At 37.0% G+C, this 23,470-nt stretch overlaps 1 protein-coding gene across 1 annotated transcript in view; it reads left to right on the plus strand.

The window, feature by feature from the left end:
• MCTP1 (multiple C2 and transmembrane domain containing 1) overlaps positions 1-23,470 on the plus strand; it is a 250,187-nt gene that overhangs the window by 102,327 nt on the left and 124,390 nt on the right. The window contains exon 7 of the mRNA XM_027864310.1: positions 11,218-11,337. Coding sequence (XP_027720111.1) covers positions 11,218-11,337 — 120 coding nt within the window. The remainder of the gene's footprint in view (positions 1-11,217; positions 11,338-23,470) is intronic.

A 23,470-nucleotide genomic window follows, 5' to 3' on the forward strand; every position in this document is an offset into this window, starting at 1 on the left:
TCAAAGCAAGAAATTCTTCCAGCCCAAGACAACTTAGGACATTGGAAAGAGAGATCTGTCATTTGAGGGAGAAGGCTGGCCTGGAGCCCATGTGGATGAAACAACAATGGTGGGAGTGACAGAAGCCTGCAGCAGAATTGAGAATTGAGAATTCTCAAGACAGGAATGGTAAAGGGGAGGCAGCTAGGTGACGCAGTGAATAGAGCTCCAACCTTGGAGTCAGGAGGACCTGAGTTCAAATCTGGCCTAAGACACTTGACATATATTAGGTGTGTAACCCTGGGCAGGTCACTTAACCCTGACTGCCTCACCAAAAAGCAAAAAAAAAAAATGGTAAAGGGATCTGGAAACTGATCAGAAAGAGATTACAGGAGATCCTTGAATTAGCACTGGACCCAGGACCAGATGCTGTTTGGCAACGCTATTTCCTGTACCTACTTCTGGGTTATTGTTCAAGGGTGGAGATAGTGGGATACCTGAGAGGTGACTCTTTGCCTATACCCACTTCTAGGTCAGAGTTCAAAAACAGAGAGGAGCACTTTTGGTCAAAAGGGAGTGGAAGCCCTGAGAGGCAGTCTCACTTCTGACCCCAAGGGATCAGGGAACCTGAGGAACAGTATTATTTCCAGTCTCAAGGGAAGAGGGTCAATGAGGAGCAGAATCAATTGCAATCCTAAGGTATCAGGGTATTCCTGGGTAAGGACCAGAGTGCAAACCAAGAGAGCAGTAACCATACCTCTCCCCAGATCACACTATTTTGAAAACATCAAAAATTTCCAAAGACCCTGAACTAGCTCTGAAAACTGCAGTGCAAAAAAGCCTAAAGCTTGAGACAAATCTCCCCTCCTTCTCTGCTCCCCCAGGAACAGAGTTCAACATTAACATAATGTTCCAAATCAAGAAATAAAGAAATTGAGTACTTTGGGAGGATATTGGAACACCCTTACTTTCCCTTGTTCTCCAGCTAGATGGCACAGTGGATAGAGGGCTATACCTGGTGTCAGGAAGAGCTGAGTTTAAATCTAGCCTCAGACACTTACTAGCTGTGTGACCTGAGCTGATCGCCTAAACTCTGTTTGCCTCAGTTTTTTTTTTCAACTATAAAATGAGGCTTAGTTGTTGTGAGAATCAAATAAGATAATATTTGTAAAAATCCTTAGGACAGTGCCCAGCACATAGTAGGCACTTAATAAATATTTATTTCCTTTCTCTCTCACTTTAACCTACATTTTACAAAATAAGATTAGGCCAGTGCTTTAGGCTAGAGTCCATGGTCCCACCTAAATAGAAAACCTTAGCAATACTTAATCAAGGTCCTAGTCTGAAACTAGGACCTTTTTTTAAAACATCCTTTCCAAAGCCTAACCCATCCTTAAAACCAAGTCAACATTCAGAGAGGAACTCATCTCTTTCAGAAGACAGAGGAGTGAACCAACAAGGACAAGGAGGCCCTTGATTAATCCACTTTACAGCAATGCCCTATTTGCTCAGGCTTTGACTAGATTCAGGTAAGAAAAAGACTTTTAAAAAAAGTATTTGATTAATTCTATTAATAGAAGTATCTCTTGAGGTCATCTCAAGGGATCAGGGGACTTGCCCGGACAAGGACCAAAGCACAGACCAGTAGAGCAGTGACCAAAACTCTCCTGGAAGGACCAAAAACTTCCAACCCCCTAGAACTAGCTCTGAAAACATCAGTGGGAAAAATCCTAAAGCTTGGGACAGTGCCCCTCCCCCATCACATGCCACAAACAGAGCCCGATTTTAACATAAAACTCAAATTCAAGAAGTAGGCTGGAAAATGAGCAAACAACAAAAAGAAGACTTGATCACAAAAAGCTGCTATGGTGAGAGAGAAGATCAAGACACAAATTCAGAAGAAGACAATAAAGTCATAATAACTACAAGCAAAGCTCCAAAACACATGAATTGGACAGTGTGAGGGACTGTTTGATGCCAGCTACTGCCAGATGGGGGTTGTGCCAACATGGGACGGAAACTGGGTACCAGAAAGTAACTGGAGCTCTTGCTCCAGGGGCAGAGGCGGTGCTGGGCGGAGTTGTAACGTACTGCGATGAGATCTGGGGTCAGAGAGGTAACCAGAGCTCTTGCTCCTGAGACTGGAGCGGTGCTGGATGGAGCTGTGACAGGCTGGGGAGGAAGCGGGGTACAGGGAAGTGGCCAGAGCGCGCATTCCCTAGGCAAGGACTGTGCCGCGTGGAGGGGGACACGGCAGAGAGCGAACTCTCTCTGCCTAGCCTCCTTCTTTAGGTACTATGCCGACCCCAGACACCTCCCCCCGGTATCTGGACCCGACTTCCTGCGTCACGTGTACTCTCCGCACTAATCCCTCACGCCTCCTTCCAAATCTCTGGGACCCACTTCCTGTGCCACATATGCTCCCTTTGTCTGGACACTAGCTGGACATCCCCTTTTTGATATTTGATCCTCGAGGAGTCACTATGGGCGGGCTGAGGAGGAGGGAGGAAGAAGGTACTAAAAGGAGCTGCAGGGGCGGGGGGCAGAGTCGGCTTTTGTTCCTGCTCGCACGTGTGCCTTCCTGCCTGGCCTTGCTGTGATGATTATTGAATAAAGTTCAGGGTTTTGCACCCCTTGATCGGCTCGTTTCTGGTTTACCTGGGTGGCCTCCGATGGTACGGTGAGTATGACCCTGGTTGGCTGAATTGGTTGAACGAGTGTGCGCGGTTAGGACCGGCACAGGACAGAATTCCTTGAAGATATAAAAAAAAATTTCAAAATCAAATAAAAGGTGATAGAGGAAAAATTAGGTAAAGAAATTAAAGCAAAGGAAGGAAATTATGAAAAGACAATTGAAAGTCTGGTAAAAGAGGCACAAAAAATACTGAAGAATACAACACCTTAAAAAGAATGTTGGCCAAATGGAAAAGAAGTACAAAAATTCATTGATGAAAATAACTCCTTAAAAAGCAGAATTGGGGGGGAGGCAGCTAGGTGTCACAGTGGATAGAGCACTGGCCCTGGAGTCAGGAGGACCCAAGCTCAAATTCAGCCTCAGATATATAACACTCACTAGCTGTATGACTCTGGGCAAGTCACTTAACCCCAATTGCCTCAAAAAAAAGCAGAATTGGCAAAATGGGAAAAGAGTTACAAAAGCTCACTGAAGAAAATAATTACTTAAAAATTAAAGTTTGTTGAGTGGAAGCTAATGACTCTGTAAGACAACAAGAAACAATAAATAAAGTCAAAAGAATACAAAAATAGAAGAAAATTGAAATATCTCACTGGAAAAACAACTGACCTGGAAAAATGATCCTGGAGAGATAATTTAAGATTTATTGGATTACCTGAAAACCATAATCAAAGAAAGAAAGAGACTGGTCATAATTTTTTGATAAATTATCAAGGAAAACTGCTCTGACATCCTCAAACCAGAGGATAAAATAGAAACTAAAAAAATCCACCTATCACCACCTGAAAGAGATTTCAAAATGAAAACTCCCAGGAATATTATAGCTAAATCCAAGAGTTCCCAAGTCAAAGAACAAAAATACTTCAAGCATCAAGAAAGAAATTATTCAAATACTGCAGAGCCACAGTCAGGATCACATAAGATTTAACAGCTACCACATTAGAAAAGCAGAGAGCTTGGAATGTGATATTCTGGAACACAAAAGAACTGGGACTACAATCAATAATAACCTATGCAGCAAAACTGAGTATTATCCTTCAGGGGAAAAGTGTATATTTAATGAAATAGAGGACTTTCAAACATTCCTGATGGAAAGACTGGAGCTGAATACAAAATTTGACTTTCACATACAAGACTCAAGAAAAAAATAAAAAGATAAACACTATGAAGAAATCCTTAGGACCAGGTGGATTTATAAGTGAAATCTACCAAACATTTAAGGAACATTTAATCCCAATACAATATAAACTATTTGAAAAAATAGATAGAAAATAAGCCCTACCAAATTCCTTTTGTGATAAAAAATATGGTTTTGATACCTAAACCAGGGAGAGCAAAAACAGAGAAAGAAAATTGTAGACTAATTTCCTTAATGAATATCGATGCCAAAACTTTAAAGGAAATACCAACAAGAAGATTACAGCAACATAGCACAAAAATCATACACTGTGACCAGTTAGGATTTATAGAAAAAATGCAGGGCTGTTTCAATATTAGGAAAACTATTAGCATAATTTACCCCATCAATAACAATCACAACAACAAAAATCATATGATTATATCAATAGATGCAGAAAAAGTCTGATAAAATACAGCAAATATTTCTATTATTATGGAACTTTTCTTAAAATTATAAATCATATCTATCTAAAACCAAGAGGAAACATTATCTGTAATGGGGATAAACTTGAAGCCTTCTCAGTAAGATTAGGAGTGAAGCAAAGATATCCATTATCATTGCTATTATTCAATACTGTACCAGAAATGCTAGCTACAGCAATAAGACAAGAAAAAGAAATTGAAGAAATAAAAATAGGAAATAAAGAAATAAAACTATCACTCTTTGCAAATAATATGATGGTACACTTAAAGAACCCCAGAGAATGAACTGAAAAACTTGTTGAAACAATTATCAACTTCACCAAAGTTGCAGAATATAAAATAAACCCACACTAATCATCAGCACTTCTGTAGACTACTGACAAAACCAAGCAGCAAGAGATAGGAAAAGAAATTTCATTTAAAATAACTGCAGATAATACACAAAACATACTTGGGAGTCTACCTACCAAGACAAACACAAGGACTATATGAACACAATTACAAAACACTTTTCACAGAAATAAAGACAGATCTAAACAACTGGAGAAATATTAATTGCTCATGGGTAGGCTGAGACAATATAATAAAAATGATAATTTTACTTATTCATTTCCATACCAATCCAACTTCCAAAAATTATTTTATAAAGCTATAAAAATAATAAAATTCATCTGGAAGAACAAATGATCAAGAATACTAAGAGAATGAAAAAAAAATGCTAAGGAAAGTGGTCTACTAGTTCCAGATTTCAAATTATATTACAAAGTGGTAATCATCAAAACAATCTGATACTGATTAAAAAATAGAGTGGTGAATCAATGGAATAGACTAAGTACAGAATACATAGTAGTGTAGGGGCTGCTAGGTGGCGCAATGTATAGAGTACCAGGCCTAGAGTCAAGAAGACTCATCTTCCTAAGTTCAAATTCAGCCTCAGACACTTAATAACTGTGTGACCCTGGGCAAGTCATTTAAACCTATTTGCCTCAATGCCTCATCTGTAAAAATGAACTGGAGAAGGAAATGGCAAACCATTCCACTATCTTTTTTCAAGAAAATCCCAAAAGGGATTATGAAGAATCAGACATGACTGAAAAAACAACCAAACAACAACAAAAATGACTACAGTAATCTAGTATTTGATAAACCCAAAAATCCAAGCTTTGGGGCTAAGAATTTAACATTTGACAAAAATTGCTGGAAAAACTGGAAAATTTGGCAGAGACTAGGCATGGGCCAACATCTCAGGAATTGTAAAATGAGGGGATGCCCATCAATTGGAGAACGACTGAACAAGTTGTGGTATATGATTGTGATAGAATACTATTGTGCTACAAGAAATAATGAGGAGGATGGTTTCAGAAAAACCTGGGAAGACATATAACTCACGCAAAGTGAAGTGAGCAAAACTAGGAAAACATTGTATACAGGAACAGCAATATTATAAGGATGACCCCTATGAAAGACTTAGGTACTCTGATCAAGACAATGATCTGAGACAATCAAATTCCTTTAAAGCATCTGTGACAAAAAATGCTATCTACCTCTAGAGAGAGAACCAATGAACTCTAAATGCAGACTGAAGCATACTTTTTTAAAGTTTCTTTATTTTTTTTGTTTTATTTTGTTTCTCTCTTTCATGACATGGCTAATGTGGACATGTTTTGTGTGACCTCACATGTATAATCAAAATCAAATTCCTTGCCTTCTCAAGGAGAAGAGAGGCAGGAGGCAGGGAGAGAATTTGAAACTCAAAATTTTTAAAAATAACTTAAAAATTGCACATGTAATTAAGAAATATTTACTGAAATAAAAATAATTTTTAAAAAGAAAATGTGCTAGGATCTAAAAAAACTAACAACAGGCAGAAATATTGAACACATTATCTTATATTTAACATATATTTGCTAAACTATAGAATAAAATGTAACCAAAAGTAATATGAACAAAGAAGTCAAAGTAAAAACTATACCAAGTGACTCTAAGAACAAATAATAGATGTAATAAATATTCATATTAAAAATAACAAAAACAATGAGATGACATGCCAAAATTTATGTATGTACCTAAAGTATTATAGTACTAAAGCAAAATGTATATTTCAACACATGTTAACAAAAGAGATGAGATCAATGAATTGAACATTAAAGTGAAAGAGCTAAAAAATGAGCAAGTGAATAAACTCAAAGCAATGGAGAGAGAAAATAAAATTGAAAGCAAAAATATTCTGATAAATAAAACTAAAAATTGTTTTAAAATAAAATAAATAAAACATTAGCTAATTTGATCAAAAAAGGGAGGAAAATGAAATCACCAAACAAAAAATTATTAGAAACAACTCACAGTCAAGAGAGAGGAAATTTAAAAAAAAAATGCCAACAAAAGTTAAATGAAATAAATATTTACAAGGACAAAAAAAATCAGTTTAACAAAACAGAAAATAGATAATATAAACAACATAGTCTCATCAAGAGAAATTGAGGGAGCTATAAGTTAACTCTTGAAGGAAGAAAAATATTCCAGGACCCGATAAGTTTACAAATTAATTCTGTCAAACATTCTATCAAAGTGTAAATAATCCCTAAGTTATGTAAACTCTGATTAGGTGCCTTTCTGGTCAGTTTTTACCATCTCTTTCTATGATGTAAAGATGACCTTGATATTCAAACCAGAAAGTGTTGATGAAGAGAAAGAAAATAATAAGCCATTATATTTTAAAAAATAATCAAGTATAAAAATACTCAAATGCATCTGTGATCTCTTCTATAGGGATATTCCTTCTAGTGATGTAGATTTCATCCATGATTGCTTATCCTCTGTGACTCTCATCCATGAATTCTCATGAGTTTTTCACAAAACCCCAAATATACTAGTAGCCTTCCTCCTGTTCTTCTAATATTTTGAAGATATCAGTAAAACATATGTATTATATATTAGTTACCCACTGCTCTCACCAGGCGACCATTATATCTTCTTTTTCAGTCATACATTTCTTTGATGACATCACCATCACCACTGTTTCTTTCTAATTCCTTGTTTGTAGTGTTTTGTACTGTACTTACACCCAGAATCACCCTTTGGTTGGTCATTACTGTTAATTCTTTGGAGATTATAGTGTTCCATGGCTTGCAGCTATATAATATCAGCAATAAAATATTAGTATGAAAAAAACAAGTCCTTGTTTCAATGAGAAGCTAGGTTTCATTAAAAAAAAATACCACCAAAACTTGGCAATGTAAAAAGGCAAATTGGTGTCCAATTCTTTGTCCATTTATAAATAAGCATTTATATACCACCTAATATGTTCCAGGCAACATGTTAAGTGATATAAAAAATATTGTTTCTTTTGATTTTCACAACAACCCTGCAAGGTGGATGCTATTATTATCCCCATTTTACAGGTGAGAAAAAATGAGATAAAGATTGACTTGTCCAAGATCACAGAGCTAGTAAATGCCTGAAGGAACATTTGAACTCAGGTCTTCCTGATTTCAGACCCAGCATTCTGCACCACCTAGCTGCCTCTATTTACAGTATTTATCCAAGTATTTATGGAAGCTGTCTAAGATGTATATATTGAATAGGTTGTCCATAAAACTTCAAGAAATTATATTATAAAATTACTAAAAAGCATAAGAAAATTCATTTGAAGAAACTAAAGGTAAAAATTTCAAGGGAAATAATAACAAAAAATAAGAGAAGGAAACAGATTTTAAACTGTATTATAAAACAATAATCATAAAAAGCTATCTGGTTTTAACAATTAAAAAAGTAGAATAGTGGCATAGACTAAGCATAGACAAGAAAAAATTGGAAGCCAACAAAATGACCCGGTTATGAATAAACCCCAAAGGACAAAGTACTGGGAGACTGAAATGGATAAAGGGAGGAGATGAAAAGGGAAAGATAGAGCTACAGGGAGAAAGAGGGAGAGAATGCCAACCTGCAGGCACTTTGCCACAGTGGTATCACCCTAGTTTAGATGCTAGTGTGGACCCCCATCATCTTAAGCTTACGCTATTCCAATAACCCACTGATACTGGTCTCTTTGCCATAAGTCTTTTCCCACTATAGTCCATCTTTCTCAACTCTCAAAGTAATCTTAAAGAACAGGTCTGATCATGTCACCTCATCCTCAATAAAATCCAGCAGTTCCCTATCACTTCCAAGAACAGATATAAAATTATCTGTTATTAAAATACAGCCTTTCATAGCCCGTCTCCACCTCCCCGCTGCCCACCATTCCAGTCTTCTCATATCTTACACCCCACCACATACTCTGCAATGCAGCAATATAGGCCTCATGACTGTTTCTTGTACCAGCAGTTCCAGGGGCCATCTCCATTTGTCCTGATCTATAACTTGCCCTGGACCCAGATGGCCACAAAGGAGAAAGTGAAGCTGGTAACTTTGCATTTCTCTCCCTTGTTTAAATTCAATTTACTTGCAAGTCATGGCATCACCTTCCTGATGTGATGGTCCTCTTTGAGAACAAAGGACAAACAACACAAGAAATTCCATTTCATCTCCCAACTTGGGAGCTTACACTGCCCAGTGTTCTCCTGTCTTATCTCTACCTCCTGGTTTCCCTGGCTTCCTTCAAATCCCAGCTAAAAATCTGAACATCTACAGGAGGCTTTTACCTATCCTCCTTACTTCTAATACCTTCCCTCTGTTGATTATCTCCAATTTATCCTTTGTATATTCTGTTTGTACATAGTTGTTTACATGTTGTCTCTCCCATTAAACTGTGAGCTCCTTGACAGCAGGAACTGTCTTTTGCCTTGTTTTGTACCTCCAGCACTTACTTAGCACAGGTCCTGGCACATAATAGGTGCTTAATAAATATTTGTTGCCTGAATGACTCACAGAGTCCAGAATGTGGGTGTTTCTACCTTAGCTCCAGCAGTCATTCCTTTAAGATCAGTGAAGGGACAAAAGATGGCCTATCTCCTTACCTAAACCTTCAAACTATGCCAGATAGCACTATCTGCTGATTACATAAGGTTACAAATAGATAATCCAGTTAAATCAATTAAGAAGGAGTTAATGCTAACTATAAACAGATATTTTTTGTTTCACATAACCTATATAACTAATTTTGATTTTTTCCCTACAACACAAATAGTTCATTAGCATTGTCATCCTAACAGGAAATAAGGAACTATCAGATATAATTAATATGATCTTAACTCTCCAAATTCTTCAAAGCCCAAAGGGAAACTTTTTTGCTACTACCTCAAGTTTTTATTTTTCTTTCCCCCCAGGGAAAGTAGGACACATTTAACTAACCAGTTAACTAAATTCTTTGTCTACCCTAGAGAAAGCGATACTGGTATTTATTATATTAAAATACTTAAACTTCTTTATTTAGGACATTGTAGTATTGTTCTATGTTTGAATTTATTTCCTTGGGTGAGCTTATGTTGACCCTTTTCCTTCTTTGTGAAAGATTTCAAATTATTCAGCAATATCTGTACTAAATGGAAGATCCAGTTCAAACACTTTTTTTTAAAGACAGGGGGTTCACAGAAATGCCGGTTGTGTTTTCATCTTCCTTTAGATTATGCAGCAAGATTTCTATGGAATTGAAGAGTCAAAAACTCACTATTGCTAATCCCGTTGAGCAATAAATGGCAAAACTGTATAGGTTCAAATACAGGTAATGTCTAAGTGCTAGAATATGAGCAAAAACATGTCAGCAACTAAAAAAATTTAGTTAATCCTATACAAAATTAGTTAATTAAAAAATTAGTTAATCCTTAAGGTAATGTTGGAAAGTTAGTCATCTAGAATGATTTTTATTTAAGGATGTAACTGAGATATATGTTGGGGTACCTTCTGAGTGTGATAAAAATGTAGAATTTCATACCCAATATAGTAATAAAAAATAATAATAGCTAGCATTTGTATAGCACAGTAATGGTTTCCAAAGTGGTTTTTCTTATACTATCTCATTTGATCCTCACAATAACCCTGTGAGTTAAGCGTTATCTTTATCCTTATTAAAGAAGAAGAAACTCAGGCTGACATAGGTTAAGCTCTTAGTAAATGTCTGAAACAGGACTCAAACTGAGGTCTTTCTGACTTGAAATTCAGTTCTCTAAACATTTTACCACCTGTTTGTCTCATTTGACTAATTGATAATCAGTTTAGAATCCTGGTCACCCTCCAAATGATATAATATCAAGTCAATTTATTTATAAACAATTCCAACATATAAAACGATGCCTTCCAGGGATACACAAAGTCCAGAAATATGTGTGATTATTTTTTTAAAAGAGAGTTATTTAAAAATATTCTAATAGAAATTTTCTCACTTCCTATGATCTAATTACTTTCATTTTGATTTATGGCTGACTGTTTTATGCCAATGTTAGGTTAATGAAGGTCTTACTCTACTTTTGTGAAGCATTTCTAGCATTTCTTATGTTCTGAGAGGTAAACTCTTTTCAATATTCTTATGTAGGCTTCAGAATTCCATCCACATCTTATGCTTGTTACATTGTGTTATCTGAGTAAGATAAAAGTCCCTAATAATAAATGGTGATTCATTCTTTATCATTAAGGAAAATAGAGCTATTTTTGACTATGTAGATGCTCTTTTCATTTATAACCTTATTTTGTCCAACTTAATGATACCTTCATTAGAGAAGACAAATTAAAATCACCTCTTTGACAATGTAATGATATCACTTTTTTTTTCCTTTAGAGAAATTAAATCAAGTAAAAACCAATGCAGACTGCTAACAATGGCTTTTCAGGGTTCTGCTCTGCTTTCAGAAAATGCTTAAGGAGTCCTCCGGACTTTGTTTTCAAGATAAATCCTCCCATTCTAAAACATTTGAGTTTGTGTTTTTGAAGTGGAGCGTGAATAAGAGAATCCATTTAATGACATTCAGAATTGACTCATCTCTTTTTCTTCCTCCTGTCTCCTCCAGCTCTTCCTCTTTGTGGTTTGGAACTTTGAGCTCTACATGATACCCCTGGTTTTGTTGTTGCTACTGACGTGGAACTACTTTTTGATAAAATCAGGGAAAGATAATCGGCAACGTGACACGGTACGTCTTTACTTCCACCCTTGTGTTCTGGCTCTTCACTGTGATGATACCAGCAATGAAATTGGTTTCTTAAAACAGAATAAACAGAGTCTGCGAAGACTCAAGTCAGGGCAAAAATTTCATCAGTTCTTTCTATCCACAATGAAAAGTTTGCATGCGTTCCATTACTTTCTGTTTTGTTGAAACTAAAATGGAAAACACATACTGGAGAATGCATTTGATCCTGGTTTTTATTTATAAGGAGCTGGTTTGCATTTTAAATGAGCACAGGAAAATGAATATTTCTCTTCCCCTCTTGATATTTCCTATGTCTTACTGAATGCTAACGCAAAAGTGTATATAATTCTAGGAGCTGAAGGGACAACAGGGAGAACATTTAATTTCTCCCAAATGATTCATGGAAATATAAACTAAATTCATTTTTCTCGCCATAGTTCTTTTTGATTCTGTCCTAGAAAAAATGAATCATTGATATCGGCTTAAGAGATTCCACAGAATACCTTGGAAGGTACATTATACTCTCCCTAGTTCTCAGTAGATTAAAACTAGTCATGCTAATGGTTTAAGGATATAACTTAAAATAATTTGACCCTAGGGAAAGCTGAACCAAATCTCAAATTTCCTCCTCTCCACTTGTCTTTTTGAAAACTGCCGAACATGTTTGGAATGCCTTTCCCATCTCTATGCCTTTGTACAGACCATTCCCTAAATCTGGCATGGTCTCAAGGCTCAAGCATCAACTCCTTCAAGAGTTTTTTTTCTGATTCTTGATTCCTACTTCTTCCAGTTGTTATTGTTCCCTGTCCAAAATTATTTTGCCTTATTATATACATGTTTTACATTTATTTATATGTATACCTGATGTTCATCCCCATTAAAAAGTAAGCTCCCTGAAATTAGGTAATTTCATAGTTTTGTTTTTGTGTCCATAGTACCTAACACATAGTAGGCATTTAATAAATGCTCATTGACTTGAACTTACTATTAAGGAGATTTTAGTCACAAAAGGAAAAGAAAATGACCTCTCACTCTATGAATCTTGTAGTGTTCTTTCTGCAGACATCAGCCCATTCTTGCTTTGGCTGATGTCTTACTCCACAGATTTATCTTGAAAATCTCTATCCTCAGGAAATAAAATATTCCCCAAAACTTCAACATAGATGGGGCCCTCTTCTAAACAGAAAATATGTTAATTTATTAACTAGGCTATTCAGAGGAATCTGAACATCTCTGCAACAAAAGAATCTATTTTGGAGCTCATCAAACTCTGGAGAGATGCCTTTCCCATTAAGGGTCACCATCTGATTAAAAGTTAACATTTTCATAAACTTCCTACACATGCAACATGATAATACAATCAGCTAATAACATCTTCAAATCAAGGCAACAAGCATTTATTAAGTGCTCACTATATGTCAAACACTGTGCTAAACTCTGGGGTTACAGAAGCAAATACTCTGCCCTCAAGGAGCTCACAATCTTGTTTATTCATATTACCTTTTTTTTCCTAAAGACAGTTTTTTTTTTTAGGCCTAAAGACAGTTTTATGTGAAGCAAAAAGGAATTCACTTTAAAACAAACAGACCAAAAGTGAATACTCACAAAGTGTGTAATAAAAGAAACTGGCTAGACCCACAGTTTGTTGAATAAATGAATCAGTTTCAGAATAGAGGGCAGGTCTCTAATGCAGGGCTCTCCTGCTCTGTCCTTGGTCCTATGCTCTTCAATATTTTTTGTCAGCGACACAAAGAACATGTTTATCAAATTTGATGTGACACAAAACAGGAAAGGGTAGCTAATATGCTAGAATTAAGAACCTCAAATTAACTTGACATTATGGAATTGTGTAATGAAGTCAGCAAGCTAAAACTTAGTAGTATCAATGTACAGGCCTATATAGATTGGGTAAGACATGACTATAAAGTAGTTCATATGAAATAAAGTGTGAGCCCCTAGACGTTGCAATAGATAGAGTGCTGGGTGTGGAGTCAGGAAGACTCACCCTCATGAAGTCAAATCTGACCTCAGATACTTACTAGTTGTGTGACCCTGAGCAAGTCACTTAACCTTACTTGCCTCAGTTTTCTCATCTGTAAAGTGAGCTGGGGAAGGAAATGGCAATCCAGTCCAGTATCTTTGTCAAGAAAACCCCAAATGGGGACATGAAGAGTTAGACATGACTGAAATGATTCAACAACAACAACATGAAATGGAGTTAGGAGCTTTAATAAATTGCATGAGGCAGCAGTGCAAATAACTAAAAAAAGTCTTAATTTTTCTTAGGCTCCAAGAATAGAAGTATGGCATACAAAGTGAAAGATAGGAGAGATCTGCTGTATTCTGTTCTCGTCCACTCCAGGAGGACTCAAATAACATCTGAAACATTGTGATCAGTTCTGCAATCCATGTTTTAGAAAGGATGTTGACAAGTTAGAGGAGGGTGATGAGGATGAAGGAGGGATTTATGGATATCTTCATGTGGAAGAGGTATTAGATTTATTGTGTCCTCTTAGTCCCAGAGAAGATAGCTAGGACTAGTGGGTGGAAATTATTAGCAGGTAGATTTCATCTCAATATAAGGAAGAAAGAAAACTCATTGTGACTAAGTCTGGCCTCAAACACCTTAACGGCAAGACAAAATGGATAAATGAAGACTTCGTTTTAATCTGAAGACACTATGTGGTATAATAGAAAGAGCCCTACAGCTTATTTGTTTAGTTGGTTATTTTTTGTTATCTAGTATAAACCCCATAATTTTAGAGGAAAATAAGATTAGTTGACCAAAGTCTAGAGAAATCTCATTTAATTTCCCCACTTCTGATACTTAATTGGTGTTTAATTAGGAACAGTCACTTAAACTATATCTTTTGGGCCTAAGCAAAATAATTCTGCCTTCTCTCTTCCTATTCACAGATTGTTTAATACTACTGGACAACGTTTCAACTTTGTTCAATACAAATTAGTATTATCTAATTTCAACTGGGCCCTCATTGCTACCCAGTAATCCATTTATTATTTATTCTCTGATTGACTGTTATGCTTTCCATATAAGTTAGTTGAAACCCTCTCCTGTCTCTTCAGATCTCTTATATGTTTCCTCTCTCCTCCCTCTCAGCTAAAGACCTTGCTTCCTACTTTGCTAAGAGAACAGGAATGAGATTCATTTTCTCCCCAACTATACTCCTCAAAACTCCTCTTTATCCCTATTCTCTCCTCATTTGTTCTAGTCTTCAATGAGTTAGACCTTCTCCCACCTTAATCATTCTTTCTGTTTCTCTCATCTTCAATATATTTTTTGTTGTTCTTTAGTCATTTTTCAATCATGTCCGACTCTTTGTGTTCCCTTTGATAAAGATACTGGAGTGGTTTGCTGTTTCCTTCTCCAGTTTATTTTACAGATGAGGAAACTGAGGCAAGTAGGGTTAAGTGGCCTGCCCAGTGTCACACAACTAGTAAGTGTCTGAGGATGGATTTGAACTCATTGAGGCAGGCACTCTATCCATTTCACCACCCAGCTATATGTAGTATAGGGACCTCACACTCAACAGGTCTAAAACAGAACTCATTATATTTCCTTGAATGCCTAGTCCCTCAAATCTTGCCCTTTTTAGTTGATGGCACTATTACCCTTAAGTTACCAAGGTTTGCAACCTTAGAATTAGCATATTAGGTGCTTATTAAATGCTTGTTGATAGATTGACTGTTCCTCAACTCTTTCCACTCCATCAACCCCTATATCTAATCAGTTAGCAAATTTTGTCAATTCTGTCTCTACAACCTCCCTTATGTTTGCCCCCTTCTGAACATTCAAACAATCTCAAACATCATTTAGGTACTCATCTCTTCTCTCCTGGACTATTGAGATAGCCTCCTCATTGGTCTCTGCATCTTGTCTTTCCCCTTTCCTTCCATCCTCCAAAAAGCTGCTAAATTACTATTTCTAAAACATCAATCATATCACTGCATCCTGTCCCCTACTGAAAAACTTTTATGGTTCCTTCTTGTTGCTAGGATAAAATACAAATGAAGATTCCACTTCACACACACCATAATCTGGCTCCCACCTTCTTTTCCAGTCTCATTCCATACACTCCCTTTCACACAATCTCCATTCCATGCTTCTCCATAAACAACATGCCATTTTAACTCCATGTTTTGCATGAATTGTCCTCCATCCTCAGAATGCATCCTCCTCCCCATAGAATCCCTACTTTCCTTTAAAGAGCAATTCAAATGCCACCATCTACACCATACCTTTCCTTATTACCTCACCCCCCCCCAACCACCATGATTAAAATTCTCTCTGTCTTGTGCAAAGGAGGAGATGGATGAAATGTTATTACAAGGAAGTACTAGCTGACCTGTTTTATTTGAATGGTAGGTGTTCAAGAAGGAGTGATATAGATTAAGAATAACAAGGTGTGTGAGTCATATTACTTACGTCTTTAAATGCCAGGATGAGAAGTTTTGTATTTTATATATAAAACACTTTGCAAATTTTAATGTACTACATAAATATTAGCTATTTATTATGATTGTTATTATTGTCCTTTTCCTAGAGACAACAGAATGTCAATGCCATTGAAGATTTTTTTAGTAAATTAGGTGACATGATCAGTTCTCTGTCTTAAGAATATCAATTTTAGGAGCAACTAGGTGGCGCAGTGGATGGAGCACCGGGCCCTGGAGTCAGGAGGACCTGAATTCAAATCCGGCTTCAGACACTTGACACTTACTAGCTGTGTGACCTTGGGCAAGTCACTTAACCCCATTGCCTAGCAAAAAAAAAAAGAATATTAGTTTTGTAACATTGTGGAGTGTGAATTGGAGAGAGGAGAGACAATACAGGGAAACCAAATAGGAGGATGTTACAGTCATCCAAATGAGAAATAATGAGTACCCAAACTAGAGTAGAAGCAAGTAAGTGAAGAAAAAGGGAAAATATGAGAGATATTGTGGATGGAGAATCAACAAGATTTGGCAACTGATTCAATATGACTGTTGAGGGAAAAGGAAGAGACAATATGGATGTCTCCAACATTACAAACTTGTTGATTGAAAGAGTGTTGGGACCATCAACTGAAGGGTTAAGTTTGGAAGGAAACAATGAGTTCTTTTAGAATGTTGAGTTTGAGGTGCCTATGGTATGTCTAGATAGAATATCCAAAATGTAGCTGGTCATGTGGGAATGGTGCTTAGGAGAGAGATTAGGACTGTATATATAAATCTGGGAGTCTACTGCATAGAGATGATAAATTAACCTGTGAGAATTGACAAGATCATCAAGAGAAAATGTTTAGAGAAAGAAGAGCAAAAGGGCAGCTAGGTGATGCAGTGGATGGAGCACCGTCCCAGGAGTCAGGAGGACCTGAGTTCAAATCTGGCCTCAGACCCATGATACTTATTAACTGTGTGACTCTGGGCAGGTCACTTGACCCCAATTGCCTCACAAAAAAAAAAAGAGCAAAGAACCCAGAACAGAGCCTTGGGTGATGCTTATACTTAATGAGAAGAGGATGAGGATCCAGCAAAGGAAACTGAGAGCGTACATAAACTTAAGTGTGGGAGGGAGAATTTCCAAAAAGAGTAGCAAAAGCTGCAGAGGTCAAGAAAAAGCCAATGGATTTAGCAGTTAAGAGATTAGACTGTTGGTAACCCTGCAGAACAACATTTACATAAAACTTTATCATTTCTAAAGTTTTTCCCTTATAACAACCCTATAAGGTAAATAGTACAAATATCCTTATTCCCTTTTTACAGATGAGAAAACCAAGACTCTGAAAACTTAGGTTAAATGCTCATTCACTAACCTTAATAAGTGGCGAAGTAGAGACCCTGTCAAGTCTTCTAGCATTCAGGTCCAGTGCTCTTTCTAGTACTCTGTGCTGCTTCTCAGGTAAATGTTGGGATTGCAGAAGTCAGTAAATGGTTATGTAATTCAGAAAGTTTTTTGAAGGAAATAGGAGCTGTTTTCAATACTTTCCTAATTACTTTGTTAGTTGGTTTCCATTTTGTGGAAAGGAAAGAGGCAATTCCACATAGACTCAGAATAAAAATGGCAGAGCTTCGAAGTCCTTAGCAATCATCCAGTACAAATGCCCTCATTTTAAAGGTGTGAAAACATGGACCCAGAAAGATGAAGTGATTTATGCAAAGTCAAACCATTTAGTTAATGTCATCAGAGCCAGGCCAACCCAGATTTTTGGATTCCCAAACCAGCACATTTTCTCAGTCTCTATAAGATTTGGAGTTGTTTGGAAAACTAACATAATTTTTATAATTTTGTTTGAGTTTTTCATCCCAGGAGAGGTCTTCCTTATAGAAATGCACAATTGTTTTAAGTACTTCAAATGAGAAACACTGGCAGTGCAGGCTTTTCTAGCTAGCCATCTCCTCCAAAAGGCACTCAGCCTTGGCTTCCCTTCTAGAGTCATTCATTGTATATCCTCCATACAGTCTCATAAAATCCCAAGGCTTCCTCCTAAGCCTATTGAAAGCTTCAAATTAATATGAATTATGAGACTGCCACATTGTTTTGTGTAAAATATAGCAACAAAGTAGGATTTCCTAAATCTTTTCCTGCTAACACATTTGTTCTGACAGGCTCTCTCTTTTCCAAAGTGCCATGGACATTATTTTATTCCACTGCACAGCCCTCTGGGTAGGACTCTGCAGTCTAACTCTCATGGAATGCCAACTACACTCCATAACTCCTAGTAATTGCCTCTTACTTGCCCAAAACACACATATCCATTTCTGTGCTTTCCAGACACTCAGCGCCGCAGTCACAAAGTTTCATTCAGCTTCTCAGACACTGGCACAGCTGAGACCTTACGTAACTCTTAAATCCTATTTATCTAATTATATGTTTTCTGGCAAACCCAATTGTGCATTTGAACTTGCTGCTCACAAAGAAGGTTATCCAGGACTAGTTGCAGATATCCCTCAAAATACACAAAATTTAGAAGCCAGATTCTTTGCTCTCTTCCATGGTGTTGATTTCCATTTTTCATTCAACATTTATCTGCTGTTACCCAGTAGGCATATTGTGGATGTAGGCAACCATACAATGGAGAAGAGATATCCATGCAAAGCAAATCACAAGCTTATGTTTAACTTGCAGAAACACTGTAAAGCCCTGTCAGTCACCACATTTGTGGGAGATAAAATCTGAGATACAGGAAGCAGTTACTTGATCTAAAGACATGGACTTTTATCTAGAGAAGTCTATTAGAGAAATTTCTACTAGAGAAGTTAACATCTATTTTTGTTTTTCATGAAAAATAAAGTCTTCCATAGCAGTGGCTAAAAATATGATTCTTAGGATAGTGAGGTGGTTGGATGAATAATATAAGATTGGTGAGAGGAGGTAGGAGAGGAACAAATCTAAATGCCCTTTAACTTTATATTTGTGAGACAGGAGGGAGAGTAATATTGCCATAATACAAAAAGGAAGGAAGTAGGAGGAGGAAGAAATTTCTATAAAAGATGAGAAATATATAGATGGATAAATGTTCTGCTGTTACCATGTTAGTTGTTAGATTATGATATCCAATAGAATGAGTCATTTAGCATTATCATCATTTACAAGATGAGGCTATAGAATCTCCTTTCTGGGTGAGCTTTCAAATCAAGGTAGATGAAAAAATTCACTGCTTTTCCATCATCATTCCTTTCAGGAGTACCCTAATTAGAGAAATGGTTTATGATGGTTACTGAATACATCTTCTCTTGCTGTGCCTACCTGAACTCATTGGGGACAATGTAAGAGAAAAGTCATTCTTAAAGACACAAACATGGCACTGGCAGTAGGCAAGATGGATGTATGTTCAAGATTGAGTACTAACAACTTTCTTTTTCTAGTTTGAGTAGCTTTACCAAAAACAAAAAACAAAAAAAACACTCCTATACCTGAATCCACAATTTGGTGAATGAGATTTGCTTTTTTGATTATTTCATTGAAATGTCAGGAGTGGGACTGAATGGTCTTTTGTTTTAGTCAATATTACATAGATAACTTGAGACAAGAAAATGCTTTTGGCATTAAGGACTTGGTTTACTATATAAAGGTGTCACATTTCTATAGGCAAGAGTTCTCATCAAAAAACCTGAGAAATCTCTTTACCAGCTAGTCCAATATTTGGCACTTGCTCCTGCTCATTCATAAATATTGGCCACAATGTATCAGAAGAGAGTTTTATTACTAAAAAAGAAAAGTCACCTGTTCTGTAGCAGCTAAATCACAGTATCCTAAAGTCCTGTGAGTAGGAGCTCTCTCATGCTATGACTGGCTCTGTATCAGCATGAGCTATTCTCAGTAAGTCAACGCTATCTCTTTGTGCTAATTTGAAATTCTTGTTAGGATGGTATGCACATCATCACTTGCTGATCTATTGTTATAGATCCCTGGTGTTGTCTGCTCTGTACCTTTCATTTCTTTATTGTCTGTCCTATCCTCTGTTCAATGGGCTTCTTCTAGATGTAGCGTTATGAGCATCTAGAGTTTGTCCTGAGCCCTCTAGATATGAGTCAACAAATCTCCAGGGAGCCAAAGAAGGGTCTGTGTGATAATTACAACTGTTCCAGCAATAATATACCCAGTCAGGAATTCCCTCCTCTTCAGGCTTGTCCCCTTGTTTTATAGTGCTCCTGCCTCTGCATACACAAAGATTCCCCCAGGTATTGGAGTCACACTATCTCCTTTCTGGAGGGAACCTCATTCTCCCCTTTGAAGTGCTGCTTGAACCCTGGTGTACTGAAGAGCTAGCAACATTGACTCTACTAAAAGACAAAACAACTGAATAATAATTCCCCATCCGGGTGTGCAGCCTATCTTATGTGCTCATAATAGACTTAGGGAAGTCACCTTTAAAGATTATCCAATTCAACTCCTTCATTTTACAGATAAGGAAACTGACACCTTGAGACTTGGCCATAGTCAGACAGAAAGACAGTGGCAAAAAAGAGACTCTGGATGCCAAGTCCTCTGAGCCCTAAAAAAAAAAATAGACAGTCCTCAAGTAAGGACTTCTGAAAGAAGATAAAACTGAGATGGTATATTTAACATGAGAGGTAGCCTGGCACAATGACTGGAAGGCTAGCCTCTTAATCAAGAATACTAGGGCTTTAAGTACCACCTCCAACACATGCTGGTTATTTGTAACTAATAACTGGGCAAGTAACTTAAATTCTCAATGCCCCAGGCAATTCTCTAACACTAAAATGCAGAGCAGTTACTCATCTATACTGGTGGAGGGGGTTTCATCACTGTTCCCAATGTCAATGAAATCACTTATCCAGATGAAAAAAAAAATTTAATTCCTCAACATAGTACTTCCAATTTGTCCAAAGGTTATTAAGGCTAATAAGACAACCCCAGCTGTCCCTTGATTTACCCTCATGAGGCACTAGGTAGCAACTATTAACATCTCTAGTGCTGTCACTGACAAGTACAGGTCACCACTTCCCAAAGGTAAGTGAAGCTGTGGTCAAAAGTAGCACTTAATATATGTCCCAGAGGGCTACCTGCAATTCATCTAAATCAACAAGGATAAAGAAGATGGAAGAACTCAGAATCCCTGCTCTAGCTAAGCAGAGCTGCATATAAAAACTACATTAGTGAAGAAACATTTTTCAGATTTCTCTGACATGCGAAAACTGTTCATATTCATTGGCAAACACATCCATATGCTTGCCCACCTACCACACCCACTCCTTGAAAAGTTTGCTCCTCATCTTTCCTTGCTATTATGCTATTCTGGCTACATAACAATCTTAATTGCCCAATCAATTGAGGCATAAAAGACTGAACTCTAGCGTGGATCAATGAAATCATTCACTGACTCACCATCTTACTATGACAGATGATGAATCAAGCTACATCCACCCTTGTTAAAGTACCTCAGAAATTAAATATTTGCCTGATACTCAAGGATATTGGAGCCCTTCACTATCCCCATTGAGCAATGCTAAAAGTTGTTCCTTTCTTATCAATAAATCTATTCACCACAAGTTGAGCACTCATCTCTCGATTGACAGTACCCTGAGCATTGGTAATTGAAAAATCTTATGATCATAAACTTGGTTGATTAGCAGTAATTTGGATTGATAATCCAAGTCACTCATGACTGACTTGAGCACTCTATGTGCTTTGATGGGCAAAATCAGTTTCGAGGAACTCCAACTTTGAATCTTTTTGGTAACAAATAGAAGTGTCTCTCAAGTCCTGATGAGCTTTTCAAAGCTTTGCTGTGACACGTCTCTTGTGTAGCGGTAGCCTCCACTTGCAAAACACTTGGGGAAATGTTGCTAGTTGTTCTTTTTTTGTATGCATCTATCATTACCCACTAGCCCGTCACATCCCACACTCCATCCCTAAGGGAAAGCCTTATGTTATAATAAATATGTATAGTCCAAGCAAAACAAGCCTCCATATTGGTCGTGCCAGAGGATGTGGATCAAATCCTGCATCTCTGATCCATTAACTCTTCATTTTGTGCTTGTTGATGATTGTCAAGTTCACAAGAAAAAGGAAAAAAAAATTAAACACTGCTAGTTCCTCCTGAAATCAGTCAGAATTTTTCAACACTTGAAAGTAGCCAGGACCAAAAGCTTCCTGTGTATGGAAAATTCCAGGTAGAATCACCAAGCTCTGCAAATTTATCTAAAAATGAATATTCCCTCTTTTCTCGCAGAGAAACAATGCAATATAATGAAATGATTAGTAGAATTGAGGCAAAAAGCCTGGGTTCATGTCCTATTTTACTCCCTTCCTTTGGGACCTTGAGAAAGTCCTTTCACTTCTCTAGGATTCAGTTTTCTCATTTGTTGTTGTTGTTTGACCTTTGTGCTCCTAGAGGACCAAAATGACAATTGACTATCAGTTAAATTGAATTTAAGTGAGGCAGAGTTCCTTGAAGTTGTCATCAGAGCCCAGTGGCAAGTAAAATAGAGATAATGGTACCTGTGCCATTTATATCCCAGGGTTGTGGAATTTTATAAACCTTGTGAATTGTAAAGTTGTTCAGTTGCGTCTGGCTGTTCATGACCCCATTTGGGGTTTTCTTAGCAGAGATACTGAAATGGGTTGCCATTTCATTCTCCAGCTCATTTTACGGAGGGGGAAACTGAGGCAAACAGGCTTAAATGACTTGCCCAGGGTCATACACCTAGCGAGTGTCTGAGGCTAGATTTGAACTCAAGAAGAGGAATCTTCCTGATTTCAGGCCCAGCAGTCTATCCACTGCCCCATATACTTGTAAAATATCATATACTTGCTGGTCACTGTTATTTTCTTCTTCATGTCTGGTTCACAAGCAATCTTCTTTACTTTTCCAAAATACAATTTAAGCAAGGAGCCCTACTCCTTTCCAAAAAGAGCCAGGTTTGGGGGTTTCCAGCATGATCAGTAAGCTAACCAAGAAGAAACCAATACTCATCACCAGCAGAAGCAAGTGAGCAGTTACGTTGTATTTCATTTCTTTCTACCTTCCCTCTAGAAAGCTTTTTATGTAATTCTTGTTCATTGGAATTATATGAACCTGGACATTCAGCCCAATTATCAAAAAAAGAGGAAATACAACATAGTAGAAAGAGTTTGAGATTTGGAACACAGAGAATCTGTGGGTCCTCAGATCAATTTGTCTGGACCTCAATTTCCCCACATGGAAAATAAGGGGTTTTTGGAATAAATGACCTACAAGGCCCATTCTAACTTTAGGTCCTGGGTAATACTGAATCATTTGTTATCCAAAGATGAACATTTTAAAAGACGAAAGTAAAGATTTAAGTAGATATTTATGTTCTCACTTAGATATATTTTCTCCTTGCTTATTTCCTAATGAAGGATTTATCCTGCATGTTCCTTCCCTGGGGACAGTCCTTCCTTCCTATGAATGGTTTTTACCATGTTTTCTTTATTTTTTTATTGCCAATATGTTGGATATATATATGTATATATACACATATACATACATATATTTGTGTATACATACATGTATATATACACATACATACATATATGTATAAAATTCACCCATTCAATCCAGTCTTCCTTTCTTCTCCATATTTGTTTTCTATTTTTTTGTAAGCAGAAAAGTATGTATGTGTGTATGCATGAGCATACATGTGTGTA

Source organism: Vombatus ursinus, unplaced genomic scaffold (genome assembly GCF_900497805.2).
Source record: "Vombatus ursinus unplaced genomic scaffold, bare-nosed wombat genome assembly UNPS02014774.1, whole genome shotgun sequence".
Classification (NCBI taxonomy): domain Eukaryota; kingdom Metazoa; phylum Chordata; class Mammalia; order Diprotodontia; family Vombatidae; genus Vombatus; species Vombatus ursinus.